The sequence below is a fragment of the Halichoeres trimaculatus genome, unplaced genomic scaffold (assembly GCF_033239565.1).
Source record: "Halichoeres trimaculatus isolate MK-OKI-2021-1 unplaced genomic scaffold, fHalTri1.1 fHalTri1_scaffold_23, whole genome shotgun sequence".
Lineage (NCBI taxonomy): Eukaryota > Metazoa > Chordata > Actinopteri > Labriformes > Labridae > Halichoeres > Halichoeres trimaculatus.
Genome location: NW_027437201.1, coordinates 11,977,499 through 12,002,763, shown reverse-complemented (window position 1 = coordinate 12,002,763; position 25,265 = coordinate 11,977,499). Strand labels below are relative to the sequence as shown.

General features: G+C 39.9%; 2 protein-coding genes across 2 annotated transcripts; one reads left to right on the top strand and one right to left on the bottom strand.

The window, feature by feature from the left end:
• The first annotated feature begins 663 nt into the window (after positions 1–663).
• Positions 664–4,316, top strand: mlst8 (MTOR associated protein, LST8 homolog (S. cerevisiae)). Its single transcript, XM_074662760.1, has 8 exons — positions 664–797; positions 1,423–1,474; positions 1,553–1,715; positions 1,802–1,877; positions 1,963–2,115; positions 2,201–2,325; positions 3,079–3,242; positions 3,720–4,316. Exons 1-8 carry the CDS (start codon positions 669–671, stop codon positions 3,836–3,838), a joined length of 981 nt encoding a protein of 326 aa, XP_074518861.1. The 5' UTR covers positions 664–668; the 3' UTR covers positions 3,839–4,316.
• Positions 4,299–24,999, bottom strand: bricd5 (BRICHOS domain containing 5). Its single transcript, XM_074662762.1, has 6 exons — positions 24,842–24,999; positions 24,621–24,758; positions 24,400–24,549; positions 24,210–24,317; positions 6,242–6,392; positions 4,299–4,867 (listed from the first exon to the last, which is right to left on the bottom strand). The coding sequence occupies exons 1-6, from the start codon at positions 24,893–24,895 to the stop codon at positions 4,773–4,775; spliced, it is 696 nt and encodes a 231-aa protein (XP_074518863.1). The 5' UTR covers positions 24,896–24,999; the 3' UTR covers positions 4,299–4,772.
• Between the last annotated feature and the right edge of the window lie 266 nt (positions 25,000–25,265).

Below are 25,265 nucleotides of genomic sequence, written 5' to 3'. Positions count from 1 at the left end.
TAAAACAACTAAAGCTTATGACAAATAAAAAAAAAAAAACCTTTTTTTTTTCAACTTTGACCTACTTATTAACATGTTAACAATTTATGTAATATTTCAGGTTCTTGTTTCACTTCTGTATTGAATTATTGTACTTTGAATGGAAAATGTTTTGTTAGCACAAATGGCTAACAACGCAGTCCATGGTTTGAATTAAAGTAACAGCCAAACAGGCTCCTAACCCCCACGTTTTTTTAAATGACAGATTTATGTACATTTTACAGCGCTCCGGCAGATCAGTAGATGGTGGTAAAGCGCTATTGACCAAAGCGGAACTTTTCTACCAAGTTCGTATTTTGCTTAGGGACACATTACGGGAACGGACTGAATTGTCAACATAAGCTAGTGAAGGTAGGACTCAAAACTTACCTTAAACGTACGTGTTGTGTGGTCGAATAGTTCAAATGATATCCTGTTGTGAAATGTCGTTCCAGTTGCTTCATGTTAGCCTTTTAAGTAGCGCTGTTTGCTAACTGTCTGAATTGCATGGCCTTAACATAGCTGGGTTGCTAATGCTAGCCTGTACGCTCAAAGTTGAATCTCTTATTTACAGTAAACTGCAGCTGACGTTTTCTCGTTTCTTTCACATTGTGCAGTAGGTGTGGTGTGACAGCCAGCAGCAATCAAGCATGAATGTGAATCAGGGGACGGTGGGAAGCGACCCGGTCATTCTGGCCACGGCTGGATACGACCACACGGTCCGATTCTGGCAGGCACACAGTGGGATCTGCACCAGGACGGTCCAGCACCAGGACTCTGTATCCTCCCTGAGATAATTACAAAAAAAAAATTACTGCCATGCGGTAACGCTTATAGGCTCAGTCAAGAGTGCTGTATCTTACATTATTCCTCATCCTCATCCCTAAAGTTAAAATTTCTTTTGCTTGTTGCACCAAAATATTGATAGTCCAAGCAATGTGGATACCCGTGCGAAGTTCTATATGTACATGTTTAGAAAAATTATGTTACTTTCAAATTGCAGTCCTCATTTTGCTTTTGTTGAAGTGACCATGACTTTTTTTTTTGTTGTTGTTGTTGAACATAGAGGTGTTTCCCACCTCTGGCACAATTCCTAACCTCTCCTCTACACTAATGAAACACCATTCTTATCAGATCTTCCAAATCCCATATCAGACACCCTATCTTGGGCAATATGTGGCCTGAAGTCACATGTCAATATGCCCAGCCTGTGCAGTTGGCCTATTGGCTAACATAAATGTGGATGAAGGCCACACGCTGAAACATGTGTTGCAGGAGTTAAGACCCTTTTTAGATTATTTTTTCCTCTTCACCCACCTTGGAAGTAGTTGAAGTTGGGCCAGAATCCACAGCTTTTTTTGTGGTGCAAACCCAGACAATCAACTTCCTTAACATTTCTTCCAGCAAGTAAATTCCCTTGAGGTCACACCCGACAGGAGCATGATCGCAGCAGCAGGTTAGTTAAGAATATTCTCCATCTTTGCCCTCACTATCTTCCATCTATTTCATGTTAATTTACACTCTACTCTCTTAGGTTATCAACACATCCGCATGTATGACCTCAACTCCAACAACCCCAACCCGGTCATCAACTATGACGGTGTCAGTAAGAACATCACATCCGTGGGCTTCCATGAGGATGGACGCTGGATGTACACAGGAGGAGAAGACTGCATGGCTCGCATATGGGATCTCAGGTATCACAGAGGAAACTTAATGTGCTGAAATGAAATGACTCTGTGCAAATCAGAGCTTTGATTTCTGCTGCTGTGTCTTCTTCCAGGTCAAGAAACCTTCAGTGTCAGAGGATATTCCAGGTTAACGCTCCAATTAACTGTGTGTGTCTGCATCCCAACCAGGTAAAAATGATGGGTGTAAGTCTGCGACAGAGTACAGTGTCTACCTGGAAATGTGTGTAAAGAGTGATTATGACGTGTGTTTCAGGCAGAGCTGATTGTCGGAGACCAGAGTGGCGTCATTCACATCTGGGATCTGAAGACTGACCACAACGAACAGCTGATTCCTGAGCCAGAGGTTTCAGTGAACTCTGTTCACATTGACCCGGATGCCAGTTACATGGCGGCAGTGAACAGCTCGGTCAGTCCTTGGAATATTCAAAAGCATGTTGAAATGTTTTGGTGTATGAATGCTCTGTTTATGCTTTCCCTTTTTTTCTGTTTAGGGAAACTGTTACGTTTGGAACCTTGCTGGAGGCATGGGAGACGAGGTGACTCAGTTGATCCCTAAGACAAAGATCCCTGCACATAAGCGCTACTCGCTCCGCTGCAAGTTCAGCCCCGATTCCACGTGAGTGTCTTCTCTCACCACTGTAAAACTTAAGAAATAAAAAGGCAGGAGTCCTCTCAGTTTGTTTTTTCTAAATCACTAGATTTGTTGGCAAGCTTTATTCTCTGAAAGCAAAGTTGCATTACGAGGTGTCAGGGTTTGGCAACCAGCTCTATGCTTTATTTTACTCATGCTATCAGCTGCTTGACTTGGACAAATTTTAGGTAGTTGTGCTCTTGGTGAATTCTGATTTTACTAAACTGTTAAGATTGTATTTTATTTTGTACTAGAATTTTTGTTCGTATTTAGACAACTTCACACTAAGGCTAAATTGTGATTTACTCCAGGTTGTTGGCACTTTTTTTCACTAAATTGCCAGTTTACAGTATGTGGTAACAAAGATTTGTAATACAGTTTTGGAGTGGAATGTTATCTTTAGTGCACTGACTTGTTTTTGCTGCATTAAAAGTCTACAGGGATTACAAGTTTAGAGCTAAATAGTAATATCTGTAAAATCTTCAGCATTGTTTTTACTGAACTGCTGGCAAACATTTAAATATTTTAATTGTTAAAGAAATATCAACTTCAGTAATTCCATATACTCACTTTTTGCCTTTTAGTCAAGAAATATCAGTCTTATACCACAGTACGGCATGCAGGTTATTTTTTAACTCTGGTATCGGATTGGTTTCAGTATCAGGAGCAGAAAAGTTGTGTTGGTGCATCCCTAGTTTTTGTTGATGATGATAAATAGATTTTGTTTTTCATCTCCAGTCTCTTGGCCACCTGCTCGGCAGATCAGACCTGTAAAATCTGGAGGACGTCCAATTTCTCCCTTATGACAGAGCTCAGCATCAAGAGCAACAATCCCGGAGAGACGTCCAGAGGCTGGATGTGGGACTGTGCATTCTCTGGAGACTCCCAGTATATAGTCACTGGTCAGTACATGAGCATGAAAACAGAGCTGTTGTTGAGTGATTTGGCAATTTGTTATTTAATTAGCTTGGAATTCAAATTGAAATTGATCAAAATTACTTTATTGACGCCCTAGTCTTGGGGTTAAAGTAAAAATCTGTTTTATTTTTGCTAAACTGGAAGTATGTTTGAAGAATTAATTGCATAAAATGGTACCTGAAGTTGGGTGCCAGTTAAATCCTGTCTCTCCCTTCAATTGTCTGATAAATAAAAGGTCAGAAAGGCTAAAAAAAAAAAGTAAACTTAAATAAATAACGATCTTAACAGTGCAGTAATGGAGGCTTAATTTTTGTGTCAAGTTGAGCTATTACCTGGCATAAAAGTTGCATTTTTTTGTATAAACTTTCTAATAGATGTTTGACAATAAGACAAAATGAAGTTAATAAGCTGATGAGAGCGTAGGTTTACATTCAGGCTCTGACTCTTCTCTCATCCACCAGCCTCTTCAGACAACCTGGCTCGCCTGTGGTGCGTGGAGACCGGAGAGATCAAGAGAGAATACAGTGGCCACCAAAAAGCCGTGGTGTGTTTGGCCTTTAATGACAGCGTGCTGGGCTGAAGAGGAGGAGGAGGGAAAGAGATAATAAGGAGAGGAGACAGGAGCTCACATGCAGTCTGTGCAGAGGCAAACGAGGACAGAAAAGAGACTTTGAAAGACGTGCCTCTGTTCCCGTTGATGCAGCTGGCATTAGAAGGAATGATTAAAAGCATCCCAGAGCAGGAGGCTCTTCACCCTGAGGTGTATGTAAGTATTCAGCACAAGAGCCAGGCTGAAATGTGGATTTATTAACCAATCAGAATGCAACACGTGTGTACACATCATATGGTAAGCAGGCATCATGTCGCTCACATCATCACTCTGTGCATTAAGGAAGACTGTTTTAGAAGGCACCGTATTTATTTTCTCAGAGGACCATGTCTTTTAAAATCATTAATTTGCTTCTTTGAACTTTAATCTTTTGGTACTTTCTTGGTGTGATACCCTTTAAAAACAGATTTGTATCCCAAGAGACACCGTGGCTCAATAAATAAGTTAGAAGTTTCTGAGTTGTCTTTTTTTCTTCAGCCTCACAAGAATAATCAGACCAGAAATACACACAACAGTCCTTTATTGGACAGCATGAAACACTCCTGTTGCAAAAGGAACAGTTACACATAATGACACTGCAACAGGAAACACAAAAAAAGGGATCTTTCTTCTGTAATCTCTGAAGCGCGCCACCAGAGAGGGTATTACACATGAAGGGAGTGGTGAAGGGGCTCTGGCGATAACCGTGACAGCCTGTCTCCCTCTCCTCTCTCCCTGTCTCAGAAGGATGGGAAATGGACTGGGAGTGTTGGCTGCTTCACTGGTTTACTGGCAGCTGTATGGCACAAAGGAAAGCAGTCAAAGCTGCTTTTTGTTCTGTTTCCTTTTTTTTTCAAAGAGGGGCTAAAAAGGCAACTTTGTTTCCCTGATCTTTTGCCGGGGGGAGAGGCGCAGAGAAGCACGGTCATTCTGGTAGGTAGTAGAAGCACACAGAGACGCAGATGTTGCTGGGGAAGCAGATGTCGATGCAGAAGTAGACCAGCCTTTGCTTACCAGGACCTGAAACAAAACAAAAACAACAAATGCAAGATCAACACCTTACTCCAGAAGAAGAAGATATGGATTTAGAATAAAATCACCAGGATTGTCCAAAGGGGGCGCCAAAATCAACACAAACCAAAAGTCCCTCAAAGAAGCTTTAACTCCTTCACAACTCAATGGAGTTAAAGCTCTTAAGCCTCAATTATTACTTTTTGGGAATAAAAACAGCTAACTGTTGAGATACAAAACAGAGATCACTCACTGTGTTTTGTGGTGGATGAACATTTACAGTCATTTTCTACAGAAATGTGCCAAAAAAAATGTGGCTTACAGTCTCCAGGCATGAAAATTTGTTCCTTTTCTTAACAAAACAGCGTTTGAAGCTCCTGTAAGGAGTTTTTATTTAGCTTTGAAACAGCCTGATATTGATGGTGATGTCTCTTTATGACCCAAATTAGCAAAATAGGCCATTCATAACAAAACAGACATTTCCTGTATTTTTAATTTACCACCTAAAATCACTATCAAGGGGATTACTGTGAGAACCTGGGAAGAAACATCTTTTTTTAGCATTTGCTACTGCAAACAAGGTTCAGGACAAGGTGAGAATTTATTTTCTTCAGGACAAACATCTTCTACATGTAAATGGCAAGGTCAGCAAAGAGAAGAATCATATCACTTTGTCCACAAGGGGGTGCCAAAATTAGTGCAAACAAAAAGTTCCTCACAGGAGCTTTGAGGTGACACATACTTGCAAGATTTCATCCTTGGCGCTTAGTAGTGATAGTGGACAGTTTCTCCTGTTTACCAGACATTCTATAAGCAAAACAGTCCATGGAATTGTTGATATCATTTAAGTTGTAGCCTGACTTTTTTTTGCCTTTAAAATCCCTGTGGGAAATTTTTAGATAGTTTTTTAAATTAACTAGCTGGAAATTACTGTAATATATGAAGCATGGTGAGATTCTTTTGTCACTACATTTATAGAATAATCAACTGTGTAAGAGGGCGCAAAACTAGCACAGAAAGTTACTTCCTAGAACTTAAACTCAAGACTGATTACTCTGTTTCTGATTGGTTGGCAGCTGTCTGTAGGAGAGGTGTTTTAGGTTGCCATCTCAAAACATTATTTGGTTCAAGGTTTAAACTTAAGATAGAAAACAGCTCTGGGACTGTTTCATAATAATAAAAAAGATAAGGCTGTAAAGTTGAAGTGAAACAATCCTGTTTAGAGAAGAAAACTTACAAATGCTAAGAAGCATGAGTAAACAGTGCATGTAGAGAGACTATTTCTACTGGTGTATTAAATATGTTCAATTCTCCCAGATCAGTACATCATGGCAGCAGGGGAAGGATGTCTTTGGGCTAAATCAAGAGCCTGGCTGTTCTCACCTTCAGCCCTCCTGGTCCAGTGGACGCTCCTACCCTGACACAGATCCTGCAGAGGCTCGTCCAGCATGGACGCCTCCACCTGAGTGTCTGCTAGCACTCCCAGGAACTCCCTCTGTCTCTGCGTCTCATTGGCTGACAGCTGGAACTGACTCTGCAGGAGAAAGTGTGAAACAATAAATTAGCTAAATGAAATAGAGAGAAATGAAGAAAATAAAAGAGAGACGTCAAACTGCTATTATCTGCAGATCCCGTCCAATGACATCAGCACATTGGGACATTTGCGCCTTGTGTAATTGCACCACTTAGGCCCTGATTGGCTCTGATAGTGAACCACTTAAAGAGCTTAAAGCTCAAGCAGTTACATAGCAACCCCATTTCTAACTAAGAGGACTATTGTGCTGCAAAGTGGAGGGACTCTCCCTATCCCCTCTATTATCGATTAAATGACCTCAATCAGCAGCTCAGATTGAATGCTGAAGGGCTGAATGAGATATGGGACACCACTGGACAGGCTCACAAATACTCAACTGGAGCTATTGATGCATGGAGATGGACAATTGTGAAACAAAAAAAAACAGAAATCCTTGCACAGCCTAAGATTGTATCTGTGCTCTCTATTTAAACCACAAAACTCTTTTTTATTGCCCAATCACTTAGGACTCAAGGTTGTCACACAAATCATATCTTGAGGAAACTGGGCTCAGTAATTATGGACATCTGAATGAAGGATCCAAGTTTCTTCCACAAAGCAGACCCTTCCCAGACAGACCAACACACCAGGCTGTATTCTAGTAAAACAGAGGAGTATCAAAAGGCTGAAAAGCCCTCACACAGAGTAACCATTGTACCCACTTTGTTGCTAAAGCTCGCTGTCGCAGCCTCCTGTAAGAAGATACCGGGCACGCCGGAGGGGGCCTGAAGGGATCAGATGTGTCGAGGAATTCAGCCATGGAGGTAAGAGAGGGAAGACTATACTGCACTCTAAGGAACCGTACGCTTAACCTCTCTCTGTGTATGGAGCAGCAGGGAAGTCATGCACAACTTATGAAAGCCACAGGAGCTGGCTCAGTCAGGTGCAGGTTTGAGTCAGAGTCAGAAATGCCAGTTCACACATTAGTGAGGCACGGAGGTTAAAAAACACCTGGGAGAGGCAAAAGGGCAACTGCTCCTCTCTGTTACTTCAGTTGCCCTTTTCATGTGTGGCCTGATGGTCTCAGATATCCTGAGTGTGATAAGAGAGATTCATGGAATGACTTGGAGAGAATAGACCTCTCATCTGCATCAAGGAAACCCCAAAGCTGAAATTTTTAAACGTTTTTTTTTCATGATACTGTTTGCAATGTGTTCATTTTATATTTTATATTTTATATTGTATGTTTATGTACATGTTTGTGTCTCTGAGATTATTTTCTCTCTTTTAAATGTGCCTTTATTATTTTTTTTGTTTGTTTTTTTTTGGTTATTTTGTGTATTAAGTTTTTTTCTCATTGTTTAAAGTAGCTTTTTATAATAACTAGAGAAGTTGCATTTCCTTGCAGCAAATGCGTTGAAATGCTGAAGCTGGAAAAGTTTGCATAAAAGTGGAAAAAGCTGAAAATGTAAAATAAAGGAGTGGATTAAGAACGTGGATACAGTGGAAATGTAAATCAGCCTTTAAAAGTTAAAATAAATAAATACAAAGAGAGAGAAACCAAACAGTGAAATCTCAAAAATGTAGAAGACAGCAGAAATCTATGACTAATGTGTTAATGGGATGAAGAGAATAGGAGCAGTTTAATGTGTGAACAGAGTTTCAAGTCAAAGTCTGCAAAAGGTAGAAGCAGTTGAAGTTGAAGGAGTTGCAGGGGATCAGAAGATTATTTCAGTCTCTGTTTTTGATGGTAAAATGTTTTAAATAAAGTTTAATCATTTTAAAGTTAAAAAAAGGGGTTATGATGTGAACCAGAGCTGAAAATGTGGAATGGAGAGAAGAAGTAGAAGAAATAGGGGAAAAACAGTACAGAGATTAATGCAGCACTAGTAAGAAGAAAGGAAGGAAGAAGAAGAAAAACCAGCAGTTTGTCAATTATAAGTTGTGGGACAAAGCTGTATAAATAGTGGAGCATGTAGATTAAGTCAAAGGGGGAGGTATGGTATTATAAGTAACTGAAGTACATGTGTGTCTTTGTTCCTGGATGTTTTGATTACTCAGTATAAACAGCTGTGTGTGATGAAAGGTTGTCATGTTTGAATCTTCTGCTGCCTTTTGACGGTTTTGGATGGTAAAATGTTTGTGTGTGTGTGTGTGTGTGTGTGTGTGTGTGTGTGTGTGTGTGTGTGTGTGTGTGTGTGTGTGTGTGTGTGTGTGTGTGTGTGTGTGTGTGTGTATGTGTGTGTGTGTTGGTCTGTGTGTGTTTGGGTTGGCTGTATGTGTTCGTGTAAGACAGTTTGGGTTGGCTGTTTAGGCATTATAGAGAAATATATGTGTTTCTCTGTCCTTCAAAGACTAATCAGTGATTATCCACAGCTGTGTGGTTACCATGGTGATCTTGCTGATGTCATAATGAGTGTGAAATGGCAGTTGAACTTTGGAACTCCTTTGTATCCACTGATCTTAAGCTGGATTTTTGGGCTAGACATAGGTCCGAACAAACTGCATTTATGCTGAAACCCTAAGGGCTAGAAGAAAAACAAAAACATTGTGAGAATCTGGAGACTCTGATGAACAAGATGATATGCTTTACAAGATGATAGGATTAAAACTGACTGCAGGAGGGTGATGTATAAAAGTTGTTAGGAATCAAGTTGATGAGAAATATTGGTCAGATTTTAACATTACTTCAGATTACAGGGATGTGACGGTTTCTCTCACACTGAGGCGTTTTTTGGCAAAACTGTACATTTTTTTGCTAAAATACTCCCTTTGTAAGAAGCAGGAGCCTTCAGTGAACCATTTAATGTACTTTTTATTTTTCTGCTGTGAAGATTTTGGAAGTTATGACAATTCGATCGAGATTCGCACAACCTTACTGCAGCAGCCTCTTTCACTCTATTTGAAAACATTCCGCAGTCTAGCAGCCTCGATTTTAGGGCAAAGTGGGAAAAGTTTATGTTGCTTGAAGAGTGAAATCTCAAAAACAGTAAAAGCTGTTGAAGAGCAGATAAAAACCTGAAGAGTGGAAAGATAGCTGAACATTTTAAAGTTTAATTGAAGTCTGTAAGTGGAAGTAAGCTGAAGTTAGAGCTTGTTGAAGTTGAAGGAGATTTAAAGGAAGGAGCTGACATTTCCCATCTGTTTAAAATAGAGAATTTTTTTTGGAAAAAGCTGAATAAATCAAAAAGTTTAATAGTTAGAAAAGTGAAAAGATATAGCACACATGTCCTAAACAAGCTGAATAGTTTAAAAGTTGAACGGTGAAAATCGGACAAAATTTGAAGGCTGTGAAAAGAGCCAAAAAACGTACGGAAGAATAAGAAGAAGAAGAAGAAGAAGAAGAAGAACCTGGAACTAGAGAAGTTGCATTTCCTTGCAGCAAATGCGTTGAAATGCTGAAGCTGGAAAAGTTTGCATAAAAGTGGAAAAAGCTGAAAATGTAAAATAAAGGAGTGGATTTAGAACGTGGATACAGTGGAAATGTAAATCAGCCTTTAAAAGTTAAAATAAATAAATACAAAGAGAGAGAAACCAAACAGTGAAATCTCAAAAATGTAGAAGACAGCAGAAATCTATGACTAATGTGTTAATGGGACGAAGAGAATAGGAGCAGTTTAATGTGTGAACAGAGTTTCAAGTCAAAGTCTGCAAAAGGTAGAAGCAGTTGAAGTTGAAGGAGTTGCAGGGGATCAGAAGATTATTTCAGTCTCTGTTTTTGATGGTAAAATGTTTTAAATAAAGTTTAATCATTTAAAAGTTAAAAAAAGGGGTTATGATGTGAACCAGAGCTGAAAATGTGGAATGGAGAGAAGAAGTAGAAGAAATAGGGGAAAAACAGTACAGTGATTAATGCAGCACTAGTAAGAAGAAAGGAAGGAAGAAGAAGAAAAACCAGCAGTTTGTCAATTATAAGTTGTGGGACAAAGCTGTATAAATAGTGGAGCATGTAGATTAAGTCAAAGGGGGAGGTATGGTATTATAAGTAACTGAAGTACATGTGTGTCTTTGTTCCTGGATGTTTTGATTACTCAGTATAAACAGCTGTGTGTGATGAAAGGTTGTCATGTTTGAATCTTCTGCTGCCTTTTGACGGTTTTGGATGGTAAAATGTTTGTGTGTGTGTGTGTGTGTGTGTGTGTGTGTGTGTGTGTGTGTGTGTGTGTGTGTGTGTGTGTGTGTGTGTGTGTGTGTGTGTGTGTATGTGTGTGTGTGTTGGTCTGTGTGTGTTTGGGTTGGCTGTATGTGTTCGTGTAAGACAGTTTGGGTTGGCTGTTTAGGCATTATAAAGAAATATATGTGTTTCTCTGTCCTTCAAAGACCTAATCAGTGATTATCCACAGCTGTGTGGTTACCATGGTGATCTTGCTGATGTCATAATGAGTGTGAAATGGCAGTTGAACTTTGGAACTCCTTTGTATCCACTGATCTTAAGCTGGATTTTTGGGCTAGACATAGATCCGAACAAACTGCATTTATGCTGAAACCCTAAGGGCTAGAAGAAAAACAAAAACATTGTGAGAATCTGGAGACTCTGATGAACAAGATGATGTGCTTTACAAGATGATAGGATTAAAACTGACCGCAGGAGGGTGATGTTTAAAAGTTGTTAGGAATGAAGTTGATGAGAAATATTGGTCAGATTTTAACATTACTTCAGATTACAGGGATGTGACGGTTTCTCTCACACTGAGGCGTTTTTTGGCAAAACTGTACATTTTTTTGCTAAAATACTCCCTTTGTAAGAAGCAGGAGCCTTCAGTGAACCATTTAATGTACTTTTTATTTTTTTGCTGTGAAGATTTTGGAAGTTATGACAATTCGATCGAGATTCGCACAACCTTACTGCAGCAGCCTCTTTCACTCTATTTGAAAACATTCCGCAGTCTAGCAGCCTCGATTTTAGGGCAAAGTGGGAAAAGTTTATGTTGCTTGAAGAGTGAAATCTCAAAAACAGTAAAAGCTGTTTAAGAGCAGATAAAAACCTGAAGAGAGGAAAGATAGCTGAACATTTTAAAGTTTAATTGAAGTCTGTAAGTGGAAGTAAGCTGAAGTTAGAGCTTGTTAAAGTTGAAGGAGATTTAAAGGAAGGAGCTGACATTTCCCATCTGTTTAACATAGAGAAATTTTTTTGGAAAAAGCTGAATAAATCAAAAAGTTTAATAGTTAGAAAAGTGAAAAGATATAGCACACATGTCCTAAACAAGCTGAATAGTTTAAAAGTTGAACGGTGAAAATCGGACGAAATTTGAAGGCTGTGAAAAGGTCCAAAAAACGTACGGAAGAATAAGAAGTTTAACTAGAGAAGTTGCATTTCCTTGCAGCAAATGCGTTGAAATGCTGAAGCTGGAAAAGTTTGCATAAAAGTGGAAAAAGCTGAAAATGTAAAATAAAGGAGTGGATTAAGAACGTGGATACAGTGGAAATGTAAATCAGCCTTTAAAAGTTAAAATAAATAAATACAAAGAGAGAGAAACCAAACAGTGAAATCTCAAAAATGTAGAAGACAGCAGAAATCTATGACTAATGTGTTAATGGGATGAAGAGAATAGGACCAGTTTAATGTGTGAACAGAGTTTCAAGTCAAAGTCTGCAAAAGGTCGAAGCAGTTGAAGTTGAAGGAGTTGCAGGGGATCAGAAGATTATTTCAGTCTCTGTTTTTGATGGTAAAATGTTTTAAATAAAGTTTAATCATTTAAAAAGTTTAAAAAAAGGGGGGTTATGATGTGAACTAGAGCTGAAAATGTGGAATGGAGAGAAGAAGTAGGAGAAATAGGGGAAAAAACAGTACAGAGATTAATGAAGCACTAGTTAGAAGAAAGGTAGAAAGAAGAAGAAAAAGTAGCAGTTTGACAATTATTAGGTGTGGGACAAAGCTGTATAAATAGTGGAGCATGTAGATTAAGTCAAAGGGGGAGGTATGGTATTATAAGTAACTGGAGTATATGTGTGTCTTTGTTCCTGGATGTTTTGATTACTTAGTATAAACAGCTGTGTGTGATGAAAGGGTTGTCATGTTTGAATCTTCTGCTGCCTTTTCACTGTTTTGGATGGTAAAATGTTTGTGAGTGTGTGTGTGTGTGTGTGTGTGTGTGTGTGTGTGTGTGTGTGTGTGTGTGTGTGTGTGTGTGTGTGTGTGTGTCTGTGTGTGTGTGTGTCTGTGTGTGTGTGTGTGTGTGTGTGTGTGTGTTGGTGTGTGTGTATTTGTGTGTGTGTGTTTGGGTTGGCTGTATGTGTTCGTGTAAGACAGTTTGGGTTGGCTGTTCAGGCATAATAAAGAAACATATGTGTTGCTCTGTCCTTCAAAGACCTAATCAGTGATTACCCACAGCTGTGTGGTTACCATGGTGATCATCATGATGTCATAATGAGTGTGACATGGCAGTTGAACTTTAGAACTCCTTTGTATCCACTGATCTTAAGCTGGATTTTTGGGCTAGACATAGGTCCGAACAAACTGCATTTACCCTGAAACCCTAAGGGCTAGAAGAAAAACAAAAACATTGTGAGAATCTGGAGACTCTCATGAACAAGATGCTGTGCTTTACAAGATGGTAGGATTAGAACTGACCGCAGGAGGGTGATGTATAAAAGTAGTTAGGAATCAAGTTGATGAGAAATATAGGTCAGATTTTAACATTACTACAGGTTACAGGGATATGAGCGTTACTCTCACACTGAGGCGATTTTTGGCAAAACTGTACATTTTTTTGGTAAAATACTGCCTTTGTAAGAAGCAGGAGCCTTCAGGGAACGTCGTGATGTAGTTTTTATTTACCTGCTGTGAAGATTTTGGAAGTTATGACGATTCGATCGAGATTCGCACAACCTTACTGCAGCAGCCTCTCTCACTCTATTTGAAAACATTCCGCAGTCTAGCAGCTTCGATTTCAGGGCAAAGTGGGAAAAGTTTATGTTGCTTGAAGAGTGAAATCTCAAAAACAGTAAAAGCTGTTTAAGAGCAGATAAAAACCTGAAGAGAGGAAAGATAGCTGAACATTTTAAAGTTTAATTGAAGTCTGTAAGTGGAAGTAAGCTGAAGTTAGAGCTTGTTAAAGTTGAAGGAGATTTAAAGGAAGGAGCTGACATTTCCCATCTGTTTAACATAGAGAAATTTTTTTGGAAAAAGCTGAATAAATCAAAAAGTTTAATAGTCAGAAAAGTGAAAAGATATAGCACACATGTCCTAAACAAGCTGAATAGTTTAAAAGTTGAACGGTGAAAATCGGACAAAATTTGAAGGCTGTGAAAAGGTCCAAAAAACGTACGGAAGAATAAGAAGAAGTGGAATAAAGTCACAGGATAACAATATGTTGAAATGCTGAGTCAGCATTTCAACATAACTAGACAATTTCCACGGAAATCGTGAGAGGGGCTCGGGCGGCGACCGGGCTTTTTGCATTCATTAAATAGTTTAGAAACACCGATATGACCAGACCTTGTTTTGTACTGACGTCTGATCGAATAGGTGTTAAATTATCCCATGCACAATGAAGCGCGCTTCGCCCGCACACTTTCATATCTTTACTGTTCTAGCCCTAAAACATTATGTCACAAATATACACCTACATGTCATGAGACATGGTAGAGTGGCTGGTTGCAAAGCCTTAACCCCAAATAAGCTCTTGAGAACTTGTTAAAGTACTTGTGTGTGTGTGTGTGTGTGTGTGTGTGTGTGTGTGTGTGTGTGTGTGTGTGTGTGTGTGTGTGTGTGTGTATGTGTGTGTGTGTCTGTGTGTTTGTGTGTGCACATGGGTATGTATGGGTTGGCTGTATGTGTGTGTGTGTGCGTGTGTGTGTGCACATGGGTATGTATGGGTTGGCTGTATGTGTGTGTGTGTGTGTGTGTGTGTGTGTGTGTGTGCGTGTGTGTGTGTGTGTTTGTGCGCGCGCACATGCGCCTGTGTGTGTATGGGTTGGCTGTATGTGTGTATGTGTGTATAAGAGAGTTTGGGTTGGCTGTTTAGGCATAATAAAGAAACACCTGTGTTTCTCTGTCCCTCAATGACCTCATCAGTCAGTAGACACAGCTGTGTGGTTACCATGGTGATCATCATGATGATGTCACAGTGAGTGTGATCTGTCAGTTACACTTTGGAACTCCTTTGAATCCACCACACATCTACAGCTGGAGTTTTGGTCTAGACATAGGTCCGAACAAACTGCATTTATGCTGAAACCCTAAGGGCTAGAAGAAAAACAAAAACATTGTGAGAATCTGGAGACTCTGATGAACAAGATGATGTGGTTTAAAAAGCTATAGGATGGAAACTGACCGCAGGAGGGTGATGTATAAAAGTAGTTAGGAATCAAGTTGATGAGAAATATAGGTCAGATTTTAACATTACTTCAGATTACAGGGATGTGACGGTTTCACTCACACTGAGGCGTTTTTTGGCAAAACAGTACATTTTTGGGGTAAAATACTCCCTTTGTAAGAAGCAGGAGATGTCAGGGAACTTCGTAATGTAGTTTTTATTTATCTGCTGTGAAGATTTTGGAAGTTATGACAATTCATTGGAGAATGCTGCAACCTGTCATCAGCCGCCTCTCTCACTCTACTTTCAGACATTCCGCACTGGAGGAGATGAGGTTTCAGGGCAAAAACCAAAAAGTTTATGTTGCTTCAACAGTAAAATCTCAAAAACTGTAATAGATATCAAAAAAGTAAAGTCATACTCATAGAGCTGAAAGATCAGTGAACATTTTAGTGCAAAAATGGTGCCTGTAAGTGGAAGTATGCCAAAGTCTTAGCCTCTTAAAGTAAGTGGAAATTTTGGGCAGTGAGAGGGAGCGATTCCTAGGTTCCCCATTCATTCTCTATGAGGGATTTTTCGCCGTTTTTGGCCTATAAGTCGGCCAAAATTTGGCGAATTGGTGAAAAAAATAATAGCACACCATTCCCGGCCGAGCCGCACATTTTGATGTGTAATTTGTGGGGGTTTTCTCAAAGCCCTTGGAGGAGTAGCGAGCCAAAGTTTTGGCCGGAAGATGAAGAAGAAAAAACTAGACAATTTCCACGGAAATCGTGAGAGGGGCTCGGGCGGCGGCTGGGCTTTTTGCAGTCATTAAATAGTTTAGAAACACCGATATGACCAGACCTTGTTTTGTACTGACTTCTGAATGAACAGTTGTCAAATTATCCCATGCACAATGGAGCGCGCTTCGCGCGCACACTTTCATATCTTGAAAATGTTCAGAAACACAGATGTCACCAGATCTTGTTTCGGACTGACATAGCAAAACACTTCTTAACATTTCTTGTTTCTGATTCAACAGGTATCAAATAACCTCATGCACAGTGATGCGCGCTTTGCGCGCACACTTTCATATCTTTACTGTTCTAGCCCCAAAACATTATGTCACAAACATACACCTACATATCACAAGACATGGGAGAGTGGCTGGTTATAAAGCCTTAACCCCAAATAAGCTCTTAAGAACTTGTTAGAGTACTTGTGTTTGTGTGTGTGTGTGTGTGTGTGTGTGTGTGTGTGTGTGTGTGTGTGTGAGGGAGAGAGGGAGCGAGAGGGAGCGAGAGGCAGCGAGAGGGAGACAAAGCGCGAGGGTGAGAGAGAGAAAGAGAGTATTGAAAGGAAAGGGGGTTCATGTGTGTGTGTGTGTGTGTGTGTGTGTGTGTGTGTGTGTGTGTGTGTGTACACTTTCATATCTAAACTATTCTAGTTTCAAAGCAATACGTCACAAACAAAGACTGTATAGTGGATAGCGTGGCTCCGCCATTTACAATTGCACAGTTCTTAAGCCAAAATACCTCCGTCAAAGGCGCAGCCATTGGCAGCAGTTGTGCAGCCAGAGTCTGCGCAGTACAGACTGTGAGGGATTCTGGGAGAATCTGAGTGGCGCTAGGTATCAAAACTAATAACTTCATTTTTCTTTTGTGAGTCTAATCACTTCTTGACTCTACGTCCTGACATATTTTACAATCCCAGAAAAAAAAACTGTGTGTGTGTGTGTGTGTGTGTGTGTGTGTGTGTGTGTGTGTGTGTGTGTGTGTGTGTTTGTGCGCACGCGCACGTGTGTGTGTGTGTGTGTGTGTGTATGGGTTGGCTGTACGTGTGTATGTGTGTAGAAGAAAGTTTGGGTTGGCTGTTTAGGCATAATAAAGAAACACATGTGTTTCCCTGTCCCTCAAAGACCTAATCAGTGATTACCCACAGCTGTGTGGTTACCATGGTGATCATCATGATGTCATAATGAGTGTGAAGTGGCAGTTGAACTTTGGAACTCCTTTGTATCCACTGATCTTAAGCTGGATTTTTGGGCTAGACATAGGTCCGAACAAACTGCATTTACGCTGAAACCCTAAGGGCTAGAAGAAAAACAAAAACATTGTGAGAATCTGGAGACTCTGATGAACAAGATGATATGCTTTACAAGCTGGTAGGATTAGAACTGACCGCAGGAGGGTGATGTATAAAAGTAGTTAGGAATCAAGTTGATGAGAAATATAGGTCAGATTTTAACATTACTTCAGATTACAGGGATGTGACGGTTTCACTCACACTGAGGCGTTTTTTGGCAAAACAGTACATTTTTGGGGTAAAATACTCCCTTTGTAAGAAGCAGGAGATGTCAGGGAACTTCGTAATGCAGTTTTTATTTATCTGCTGTGAAGATTTTGGAAGTTATGACAATTCATTGGAGAATGCTGCAACCTGTCATCAGCCGCCTCTCTCACTCTACTTTCAGACATTCCGCACTGGAGGAGCTGAGACGTCAGGGCAAAAACCAAAAAGTTTATGTTGCTTCAACAGTAAAATCTCAAAAACTGTAATAGATATCAAAAACGTAAAGTCATACTCATAGAGCTGAAAGATCAGTGAACATTTTAGTGCAAAAATGGTGCCTGTAAGTGGAAGTATGCCAAAGTCTTAGCCTCTTAAAGTTAGTGGAAATTTTGGGCAGTGAGAGGGAGCGATTCCTAGGTTCCCCATTCATTCTCTATGAGGGATTTTTTGCCGTTTTTGGCCTATAAGTCGGCCAAAATTTGGCGAATTGGTGAAAAAAATAATAGCCCACCATTCCCGGCCGAGCCGCACATTTTGATGTATGATTTGTGTGGGTTTTCTAAAAGCCCTTGGAGGAGTAGCGAGCCGAAATTTTGGCCGGAAGATGAAGAAGAAAAAAGAGGCGAACGGAAGAGCATTAGGGGCTCGTGGCTTCGCCACGAGCCCCTCTCCTGCATAGCTTGCTATGCAGGAGAGGGGCTCGTTCGAAGCCCGAGCCCCTAACTAGAGAAATTGCATTTCCTTGCAGGAAATGCGTTGAAATGCTGAAGCTGAAGAAATGAAAATGCTAGTGGAAAAAGCTGAAAATGTGAAAGAAAACAGCTAAATAGTTGAACAAAGTATGAACTGAGAATTTGGACATCACATAAGTCAAGTCTGCAAAAGGTAGAAGCAGTTGAAGTTGAAGGAGTTTTAGTGGATCAGCAGATTATTTTAGTGTCTGTCTTTGCTGGTAAAATTGTTTAAATAAAGTTTAATGATTTAAAGGTTAAAAACGGCTATAGATGTGATGCAGAACTGAAAACGTGGAATTGAGAGAATTAGAAGTAGCAGAAAAGAAGTACAGAGGTTAATGTAGCACCAATATTAGAAGAAGAAGTAGTAATTTAAAAAGAGAAATCAGAAATCTATGACTAATGTGTAAATAGCATAAAGGATAATAGGACCAGTTTAATGTGTAAACAGAGTCTCAAATCAAAGTCTGCAGAAGGTAGAAGCAGTTCAAGTTGAAGGACTTTTAGTGCAGTGTTTGCCAATCCTGGTCATGGGGACCCCCTGCCCTGCATGTTTTTTTATGTTCCTGTCTCCAATACACCTGATTCAAATGATCAGCTCGTCATCAAGCTCTGCTCAAGCCTGATAACGAGCCATTCATTTGAATCAGGTGTGCTGCAGAGGGGTAACATCTAAAATATGCTGGGCAGGGGGTCCCCAGGACCATGATTTGGCCCTTTAATTTAGTGGATCAGCAGATTATTTCAGTCTCTGCTTTTGATGGTAAAAGGTTTTTAATAAAGTTAAATCATTTAAATGTAAAGAAAAGGATTGAGATGTGAACCAGAGCTGAAAATGTGGAATTGAGAGAAGAAGAAGTAGCAGAAATAGGGGGGAAGTACAGAGGTTAATGTAGCACTAGTATTAGAAGAAGGAGTAGTAATTCAGAAGTAAGAAATCAGAAATCTATGACTAATGTGTAAATAGCATAAAGGATAATAGGGACAGTAATGTGTGAACAGAGTCTCAAATCAAAGTCTGCAGAAGGTGGAAGCAGTTGAAGTTGAAGGAGTTGCAGTGGATCAGGAGATTATTTTAGTGTCTGTCTTTGTTGGTAAAATTGTTTAAATAAAGTTTTAAAAAGGCTAAAGATGTGAAGCAGAGCTGAAAATGTGGAATGGACAGAATAACAATTAGCAGAAATTGGAAAAAATACAGAGGTTTATGAAGCACTAATATTAGGAGAAGAAGCAGTAGTTTGACAAGTAAAAGCTGTGGAATAAATTGTATGAATAGTGGAGCATGAGGATTAATTCAAGAGGGGGAGGTATGGTATTTTAAGTAACTGAAGTAGTGATGGAAATATCACTGCATGTAAAGGTCTGGGATGTGTGAGGGACAGAAAGAGCACACACACGTGTGTCTTTGTTCCTAAATGTTTTGATGAGTTAGTATAAACAGCTGCATGAGATGAAAGGTTTAATAGATATATTGGAAATTTAAATCATCCTAACACAGTTAAAATAAAAGAATAAAAATAAGAGAAAGATCAAACAGTGAAATTTTCAAAAATGTAGAAGAAAGCAGAAATCTATGACTAATGTGTAAATAGGATTAAGGGTAAAAGGGCCAGTTTAATGTGTTAATGAGGTCTTTAAGTCAAAGTCTGCAGAAGGTAGAAGCAGTTGAAGCTGAATGACTTGCAGTGGATCAGAAGATTATTTGAGTCTCTTTTTTTGTCAATAAAATGTTTTAAATAAAGTTTAATCATTTGAAATGTTTAAAAAAAGGGGGTTAAGATATGAACCAGAGCTGACAGTGTGGAATGGAGAGAAGAAGTAGGAGAAATAGGGGACAAAACAGTACAGAGATTAATGTAGCACTAGTAATAGGAGAAAAAGTAGCAGTTTGAGAATCATAAGGTGTGGGAAAAGGTTGTATGAATAGTGGAGCATGTAGATTAAGTCAAAGGGGGAGGTATGGTATTATAAGTAACTGAAGTACATGTGTGTCTTTGTTCCTGGATGTTTTGATGAGCTAGTAAAAACAGCTGCATGAGATCAAAGGTTGTCAAGGAGACATGCAATTAAGCTGCAGCTGCAGAACTTTGCCCTGCTCATGTGTTACTCTGGGCATTTTGTGGTGAAGCAAGAGTCTGAATCTTCTGTCATCTTGCCAAAACCGTGAGGGCTAGAATAAAAATAAACACACCATAAGAACCACAAGATCCTGGGGAAGCTGAAGGTGCAACTTTCATGTATGAAGATGCAGAACTGTGTCATTGAGAGCAGTTTGCAAATGAGGGAAATTCCACTGATGTTTGAGAAAACTCCTCAGGAATTAACATTGGTGTAGATGGCTTGAGGGTGTAAAAACTTCATGACAGCTGGTCATTTTGTGATAAGGTGCTTGATGTTTTTGCTTTAAAAACCACTTTGTCAGAAGCAGCACAAGATTAGCAACTGTTAGATGTATTTTTTAAGTTTCTACTGTAAATATTTAAGAAGTTATGACAATTCTTTCAAAGACAGCAGCAACCTTTCTGCAAAAGTGTGTCGCACTCTAACTAACGATGATTGCACTCAAGGAAGCTGAGATTTTAGGGCAAAGTGGGAAAAGTTTATGTTGCTCGAACAGTGAAATCTCAAAAACAGTAAAAGATATTTAAGAGCAGACAAAAACCTGGAGAGTGGAAAGATAGGTGAATATTTTAAAGTTTAAATGAAGTCTGTAAGTGGAAGTATGAGGAGGCTAGAACTTCTGAAAGTTGAAGGAGATTTTTGAAGAGAAGCTGAAGTTTCCAATGCATTTCAGATGGAGCATAATTTTCATAAAAAGCTGAATAATTCAAAAAGTTTAAGGGTTAAATACCACAAGAGTCATAGCACACATCTCCAGAAGAAGCTGAATAGTTTAAAATTTGAACGGTGAAAATAGGACAAAATTTGAAGGAGTTTTAGCGAACCAAAAAACGTACGGAAGAATAAGAAGAAGAAGAAGAAGAAGAAGAAAAAAAAGAATAAAGTCACAGGAGAACAATATGTTGAAATGCTGAGTCAGCATTTCAACATAACTAGACAATTTCCACGGAAATCGTGAGAGGGGCTCGGGCGGCGGCCGGGCTTTTTGCATTCACTAAATAGTTTAGAAACACCGATGTGACCAGACCTTGTTTTGTACTGACTTCTGATTGAACAGGTGTCAAATTATCCCATGCACAATTAAGCGCGCTTCGCGCGCATACATTCATATCTTGAAATGTTCAGAAACACAGATGTCACCAGAACTTGTTTTGGACTTACAGAGCGAAACACTTCTTAACATTTCTTGTTTCTTATTCAACAGGTGTCAAATTACCTCATGCACAATGAAGCGCGCTTCGCGCGCACACTTTCATATCTTTACTGTTATAGCCCTAAAACATTATGTCACAAATATACACCTACATTTCACAAGACATGGGAGAGTGGCTGATTACAAATCCTTAACCCCAAATAAGCTCTTGAGAACTTGTTAAAGTACTTGTGTGTTTGTGTGTGTGTGTGTGTGTGTGTGTGTGTGTGTGTGTGTGTGTGTGTGTGTGTGTGTGTGAGTGTGTGTGTGTATGTGTGTGTGTGTGTGTGTGTGTGTGAGGGAGAGAGGGAGAGAGAGGGAGAGAAAGAGCGAGGGTGAGAGAGAGAAAGAGAGTATTGAAAGGAAAGGGGGTTCATGTGTGTGTGTGTGTGTGTGTGTGTGTGTGTGTGTGAGGGAGAGAGGGAGCGAGAGGGAGCGAGAGGGAGCGAGAGGCAGCGAGAGGGAGACAAAGCGCGAGGGTGAGAGAGAGAGAGTACTGAAAGGAAAGGGGGTTCATGTGTGGGTGTGTGTGTGTGTGTGTGTGTGTGTGTGTGTGTGTGTGCGTGTACACTTTCATATCTATACTATTCTAGTTTCAAAGCAATATGTCACAAACAAAGACTGTATAGTGGATAGCGTGGCTCCGCCATTTACAATTGCACAGTTCTTAAGCCAAAATACCTCCGTCAAAGGCGCGGCCATTGGCAGCAGTTGTGCAGCCAGAGTCTGCGCAGTACAGACTGTGAGGGATTCTGGGAGAATCTGAGTGGCGCTAGGTATCAAAACTAATAACTTCATTTTTCTTTTGTGAGTCTAATCACTTCTTGACTCTACGTCCTGACATATTTTACAATCCCAGAAAAAAAAACTGTGTGTGTGTGTGTGTGTGTGTGTGTGTGTGTGTGTGTGTGTGTGTGTGTGTGTGTGTATGGGTTGGCTGTACGTGTGTATGTGTGTATAAGAAAGTTTGGGTTGGCTGTTTAGGCATAATAAAGAAACACATGTGTTTCCCTGTCCCTCAAAGACCTAATCAGTGATTACCCACAGCTGTGTGGTTACCATGGTGATCATCATGATGTCATAATGAGTGTGAAGTGGCAGTTGAACTTTGGAACTCCTTTGTATCCACTGATCTTAAGCTGGATTTTTGGGCTAGACATAGGTCCGAACAAACTGCATTTACGCTGAAACCCTAAGGGCTAGAAGAAAAACAAAAACATTGTGAGAATCTGGAGACTCTGATGAACAACATGATATGCTTTACAAGCTGGTAGGATTAGAACTGACCGCAGGAGGGTGATGTATAAAAGTAGTTAGGAATCAAGTTGATGAGAAATATAGGTCAGATTTTAACATTACTTCAGATTACAGGGATGTGACGGTTTCACTCACACTGAGGCGTTTTTTGGCAAAACAGTACATTTTTGGGGTAAAATACTCCCTTTGTAAGAAGCAGGAGATGTCAGGGAACTTCGTAATGTAGTTTTTATTTATCTGCTGTGAAGATTTTGGAAGTTATGACAATTCATTGGAGAATGCTGCAACCTGTCATCAGCCGCCTCTCTCACTCTACTTTCAGACATTCCGCACAGGAGGAGTTGAGACGTCAGGGCAAAAACCAAAAAGTTTATGTTGCTTCAACAGTAAAATCTCAAAAACTTTAATATATATCAAAAAAGTAAAGTCATACTCATAGAGCTGAAAGATCAGTGAACATTTTAGTGCAAAAATGGTGCCTGTAAGTGGAAGTATGCCAAAGTCTTAGCATCTCATAGAAAGTGGAAATTTTGGGCAGCGAGAGGGAGAGATTCCTAGGTTCCCCATTCATTCTCTATGAGGGATTTTTTGCCGTTTTTGGCCAATAAGTCGGCCAAAATTCGGCGAATCGGTGAAAAAAATAATAGCCCACCATTCCCGGCCGAGCCGCACATTTTGATGTATAATTTGTGGGGGTTTTCTCAAAGCCCTTGGAGGAGTAGCGAGCCGAAATTTTGGCCGGAAGATGAAGAAGAAAAAAGAGGCGAACGGAAGAGCATTAGGGGCTCGTGGCTTCGCCACGAGCCCCTCTCCTGCATAGCTTGCTATGCAGGAGAGGGGCTCGTTCGAAGCCCGAGCCCCTAATAAAGTCACCGGATAACAATATGTTGAAATGCTGAGTCAGCATTTCAACATAATAATAAAGTAGGATAACAATATGTTGAAATGCTGAATCAGCATTTCAACATAATTAAAATGTTTTGAATCATTAGGGCTATATGTTTATCTTTGTTGGTGTTTTAAGAACCTTTAAAGTCATCAGTGCTTTTGAAGTTGTCTGTCTGACTTTTGTTGTCATCTTTGTAGTTGTGATCTCTGTAGTTGTGTTTTCTTTGCACATCTGTTGCCTCTCGCTCCTGCTGGTTGTTTTGTGTCTCTTTGAAGTTATGTGTTGTGCCATTGCAGTTGTTTGTAATTTCTACGAGCCCAATAAAATCTTTTGGGAGATTTTTTTTGTCTCTTTGTCGTCATTTTTTCAGTTCCTTGAAGTTTTTTTTCTCTCTGATACATATATTTCTTTCAGGTATTTGGGTCTCTGTAAAATGAACTCTTCTCTTTTGTTTTATTTGTCTTTTTGTAGTCATTTGTGTCTTTCTAGCCATTTCTGTTTTGCGTTTTTGAAAGCCTAAATACAAGAACAACAGGTTAATGACAGACCAGATGATTGATAGTTGGTAAAAAAAAAAAAAAAAAAAACATTTTCATTTTTAATAGCAAACATTGAAAGGTGATGACATTTGCATTGGCAGGACGACAAGATTTTTTGTTAGAAAAAAATAACTCAGTACAAACACAAAGTAGTTGCAAAATTTAATATTCTATGTAATTTATTTTCAATCATTCTGTCTCAGAGCATTATTTTTGTCTCTTTTTGGTCTTTCATGAGTCTTTTAAGTTTTTATCTTGCTTCAATTTTGTTTTGAGTCTTTATGAAGGTTGATGTGTATAGTTTTTGTGTTAAATTGTATTTTAGTCTCTTGGCAGACAGTTGTTTAGTTAGTTTTATCTAGCAATTTCCCATATTTTAATAGTCTTTAGGCAACCCTCTTTTCATTTTTTCTTTATCTATGATCATTTGAAATGTCTCAGAATTTTGAATACCTTAATGATAAAAGTCATTTCCACACATCTTCCGGTAATGTTTGTGTAACAGTATCAGTAGGTTGTCACTACTTTCTAATCTGACAGCAGAATTTCTTCCTGGTAAAGCGTTGCCTCCTCTTACCTTGTGTGTTGACTCCTGGAGAAGAGAGTGCACGTTGTCATAATCCGACTTCTCCATCTTCCGCAGCAAGCAGCTCTGCTGATCTGCAGGTTTGTAACATATCAAACCCTGCAACACAACAGCATCCAATTAGATGATCTGCTGAACTCTGTGTTTGTTTGTTTTCATTCCTTCAAAAACCTGGACGTACATGTTTGATATCAAAGAGCACAGTTGACGTCTGATTGGCTGGTGTGGTCACAGAAAACGTCACCGTGTGGTTCTTTTGGTCCACAGAAGCTGACTGGTTGATCAGAGCTCCACTCTGATCTGGCATTGTGAATCGGACAATCTGTGAAGACTTGAAACACAGACACTGGTCAACACACCGAAAGTTTACATAGACTCTGAATGAATAATGCTGACACACACCTGAAAGTGAGATGTTGGCAGTTTGAGGTTTACTGTGATGCTGAGGATGATGATGATGAGAAGCAGAGAAGCAGAGAGGCTGAGCCAGAACGCCTTGTGTGGAAAATGGGACTTGGGGGACACAGTAGAGCCCCCGTCCTTCAGAAACACACATAACAAGTTAGGAGAAAGTCGAACAGTGCCTTGAAACTCAAACTAAACACTAAAGATGTTCTACTCACCGGGCACTGTGCATCCTCTGACCTGTTGTCTGAATCTTTCCAGCACTTCACCATCCTGTGTCCCTGTCCTCACACGGTCTGCTCCCTGCTCGCAGCTATCGGCATGGAGCTGCAGTCATTTCCAGGTTGAATGCGTCTCTGTCCACCTGGCTAGCTTCTCTTTGTCCCTCACTCCACCCCCACCTCATCTCTTTCTTCCTCCTCCTTCTCCTCCTTGTTTTGGGCCCACCTTTCCCCTCCCAAAACTGCATCCACTTCACAGCAATCTTGCCAAACGTCATTTTTCAAGCTTCCTGCAATTTTCCCTAAACCCCCTCCCCAGCCAAATATGATAATACTCCTCAATAAGATTATCCATCTTTTCATTACCCCTCTCAGTCGAACGTGCTGTTACACGAGAGGAATTAGCCGCCTTCCCTGAACC

What these genes read in the sequence shown, in the direction of transcription:
- mlst8 (XM_074662760.1), top strand. Translation starts at nt 669, where the DNA reads ATGAATGTGAATCAGGGGACGGTGGGAAGCGACCCGGTCATTCTGGCC. An exon ending in TGGCGGCAGTGAACAGCTCG is followed by an intron (nt 2,116 to 2,200) that starts GTCAGTCCTTGG and finishes TTTTCTGTTTAG; the next exon opens with GGAAACTGTTACGTTTGGAA. An exon ending in AAGTTCAGCCCCGATTCCAC is followed by an intron (nt 2,326 to 3,078) that starts GTGAGTGTCTTC and finishes TTTCATCTCCAG; the next exon opens with TCTCTTGGCCACCTGCTCGG.
- bricd5 (XM_074662762.1), bottom strand. Translation starts at nt 24,895, where the DNA reads ATGGTGAAGTGCTGGAAAGATTCAGACAACAGGTCAGAGGATGCACAG. An exon ending in TGCCAACATCTCACTTTCAG is followed by an intron (nt 24,550 to 24,620) that starts GTGTGTGTCAGC and finishes CTGTGTTTCAAG; the next exon opens with TCTTCACAGATTGTCCGATT. An exon ending in TGCTCTTTGATATCAAACAT is followed by an intron (nt 24,318 to 24,399) that starts GTACGTCCAGGT and finishes GTTGTGTTGCAG; the next exon opens with GGTTTGATATGTTACAAACC.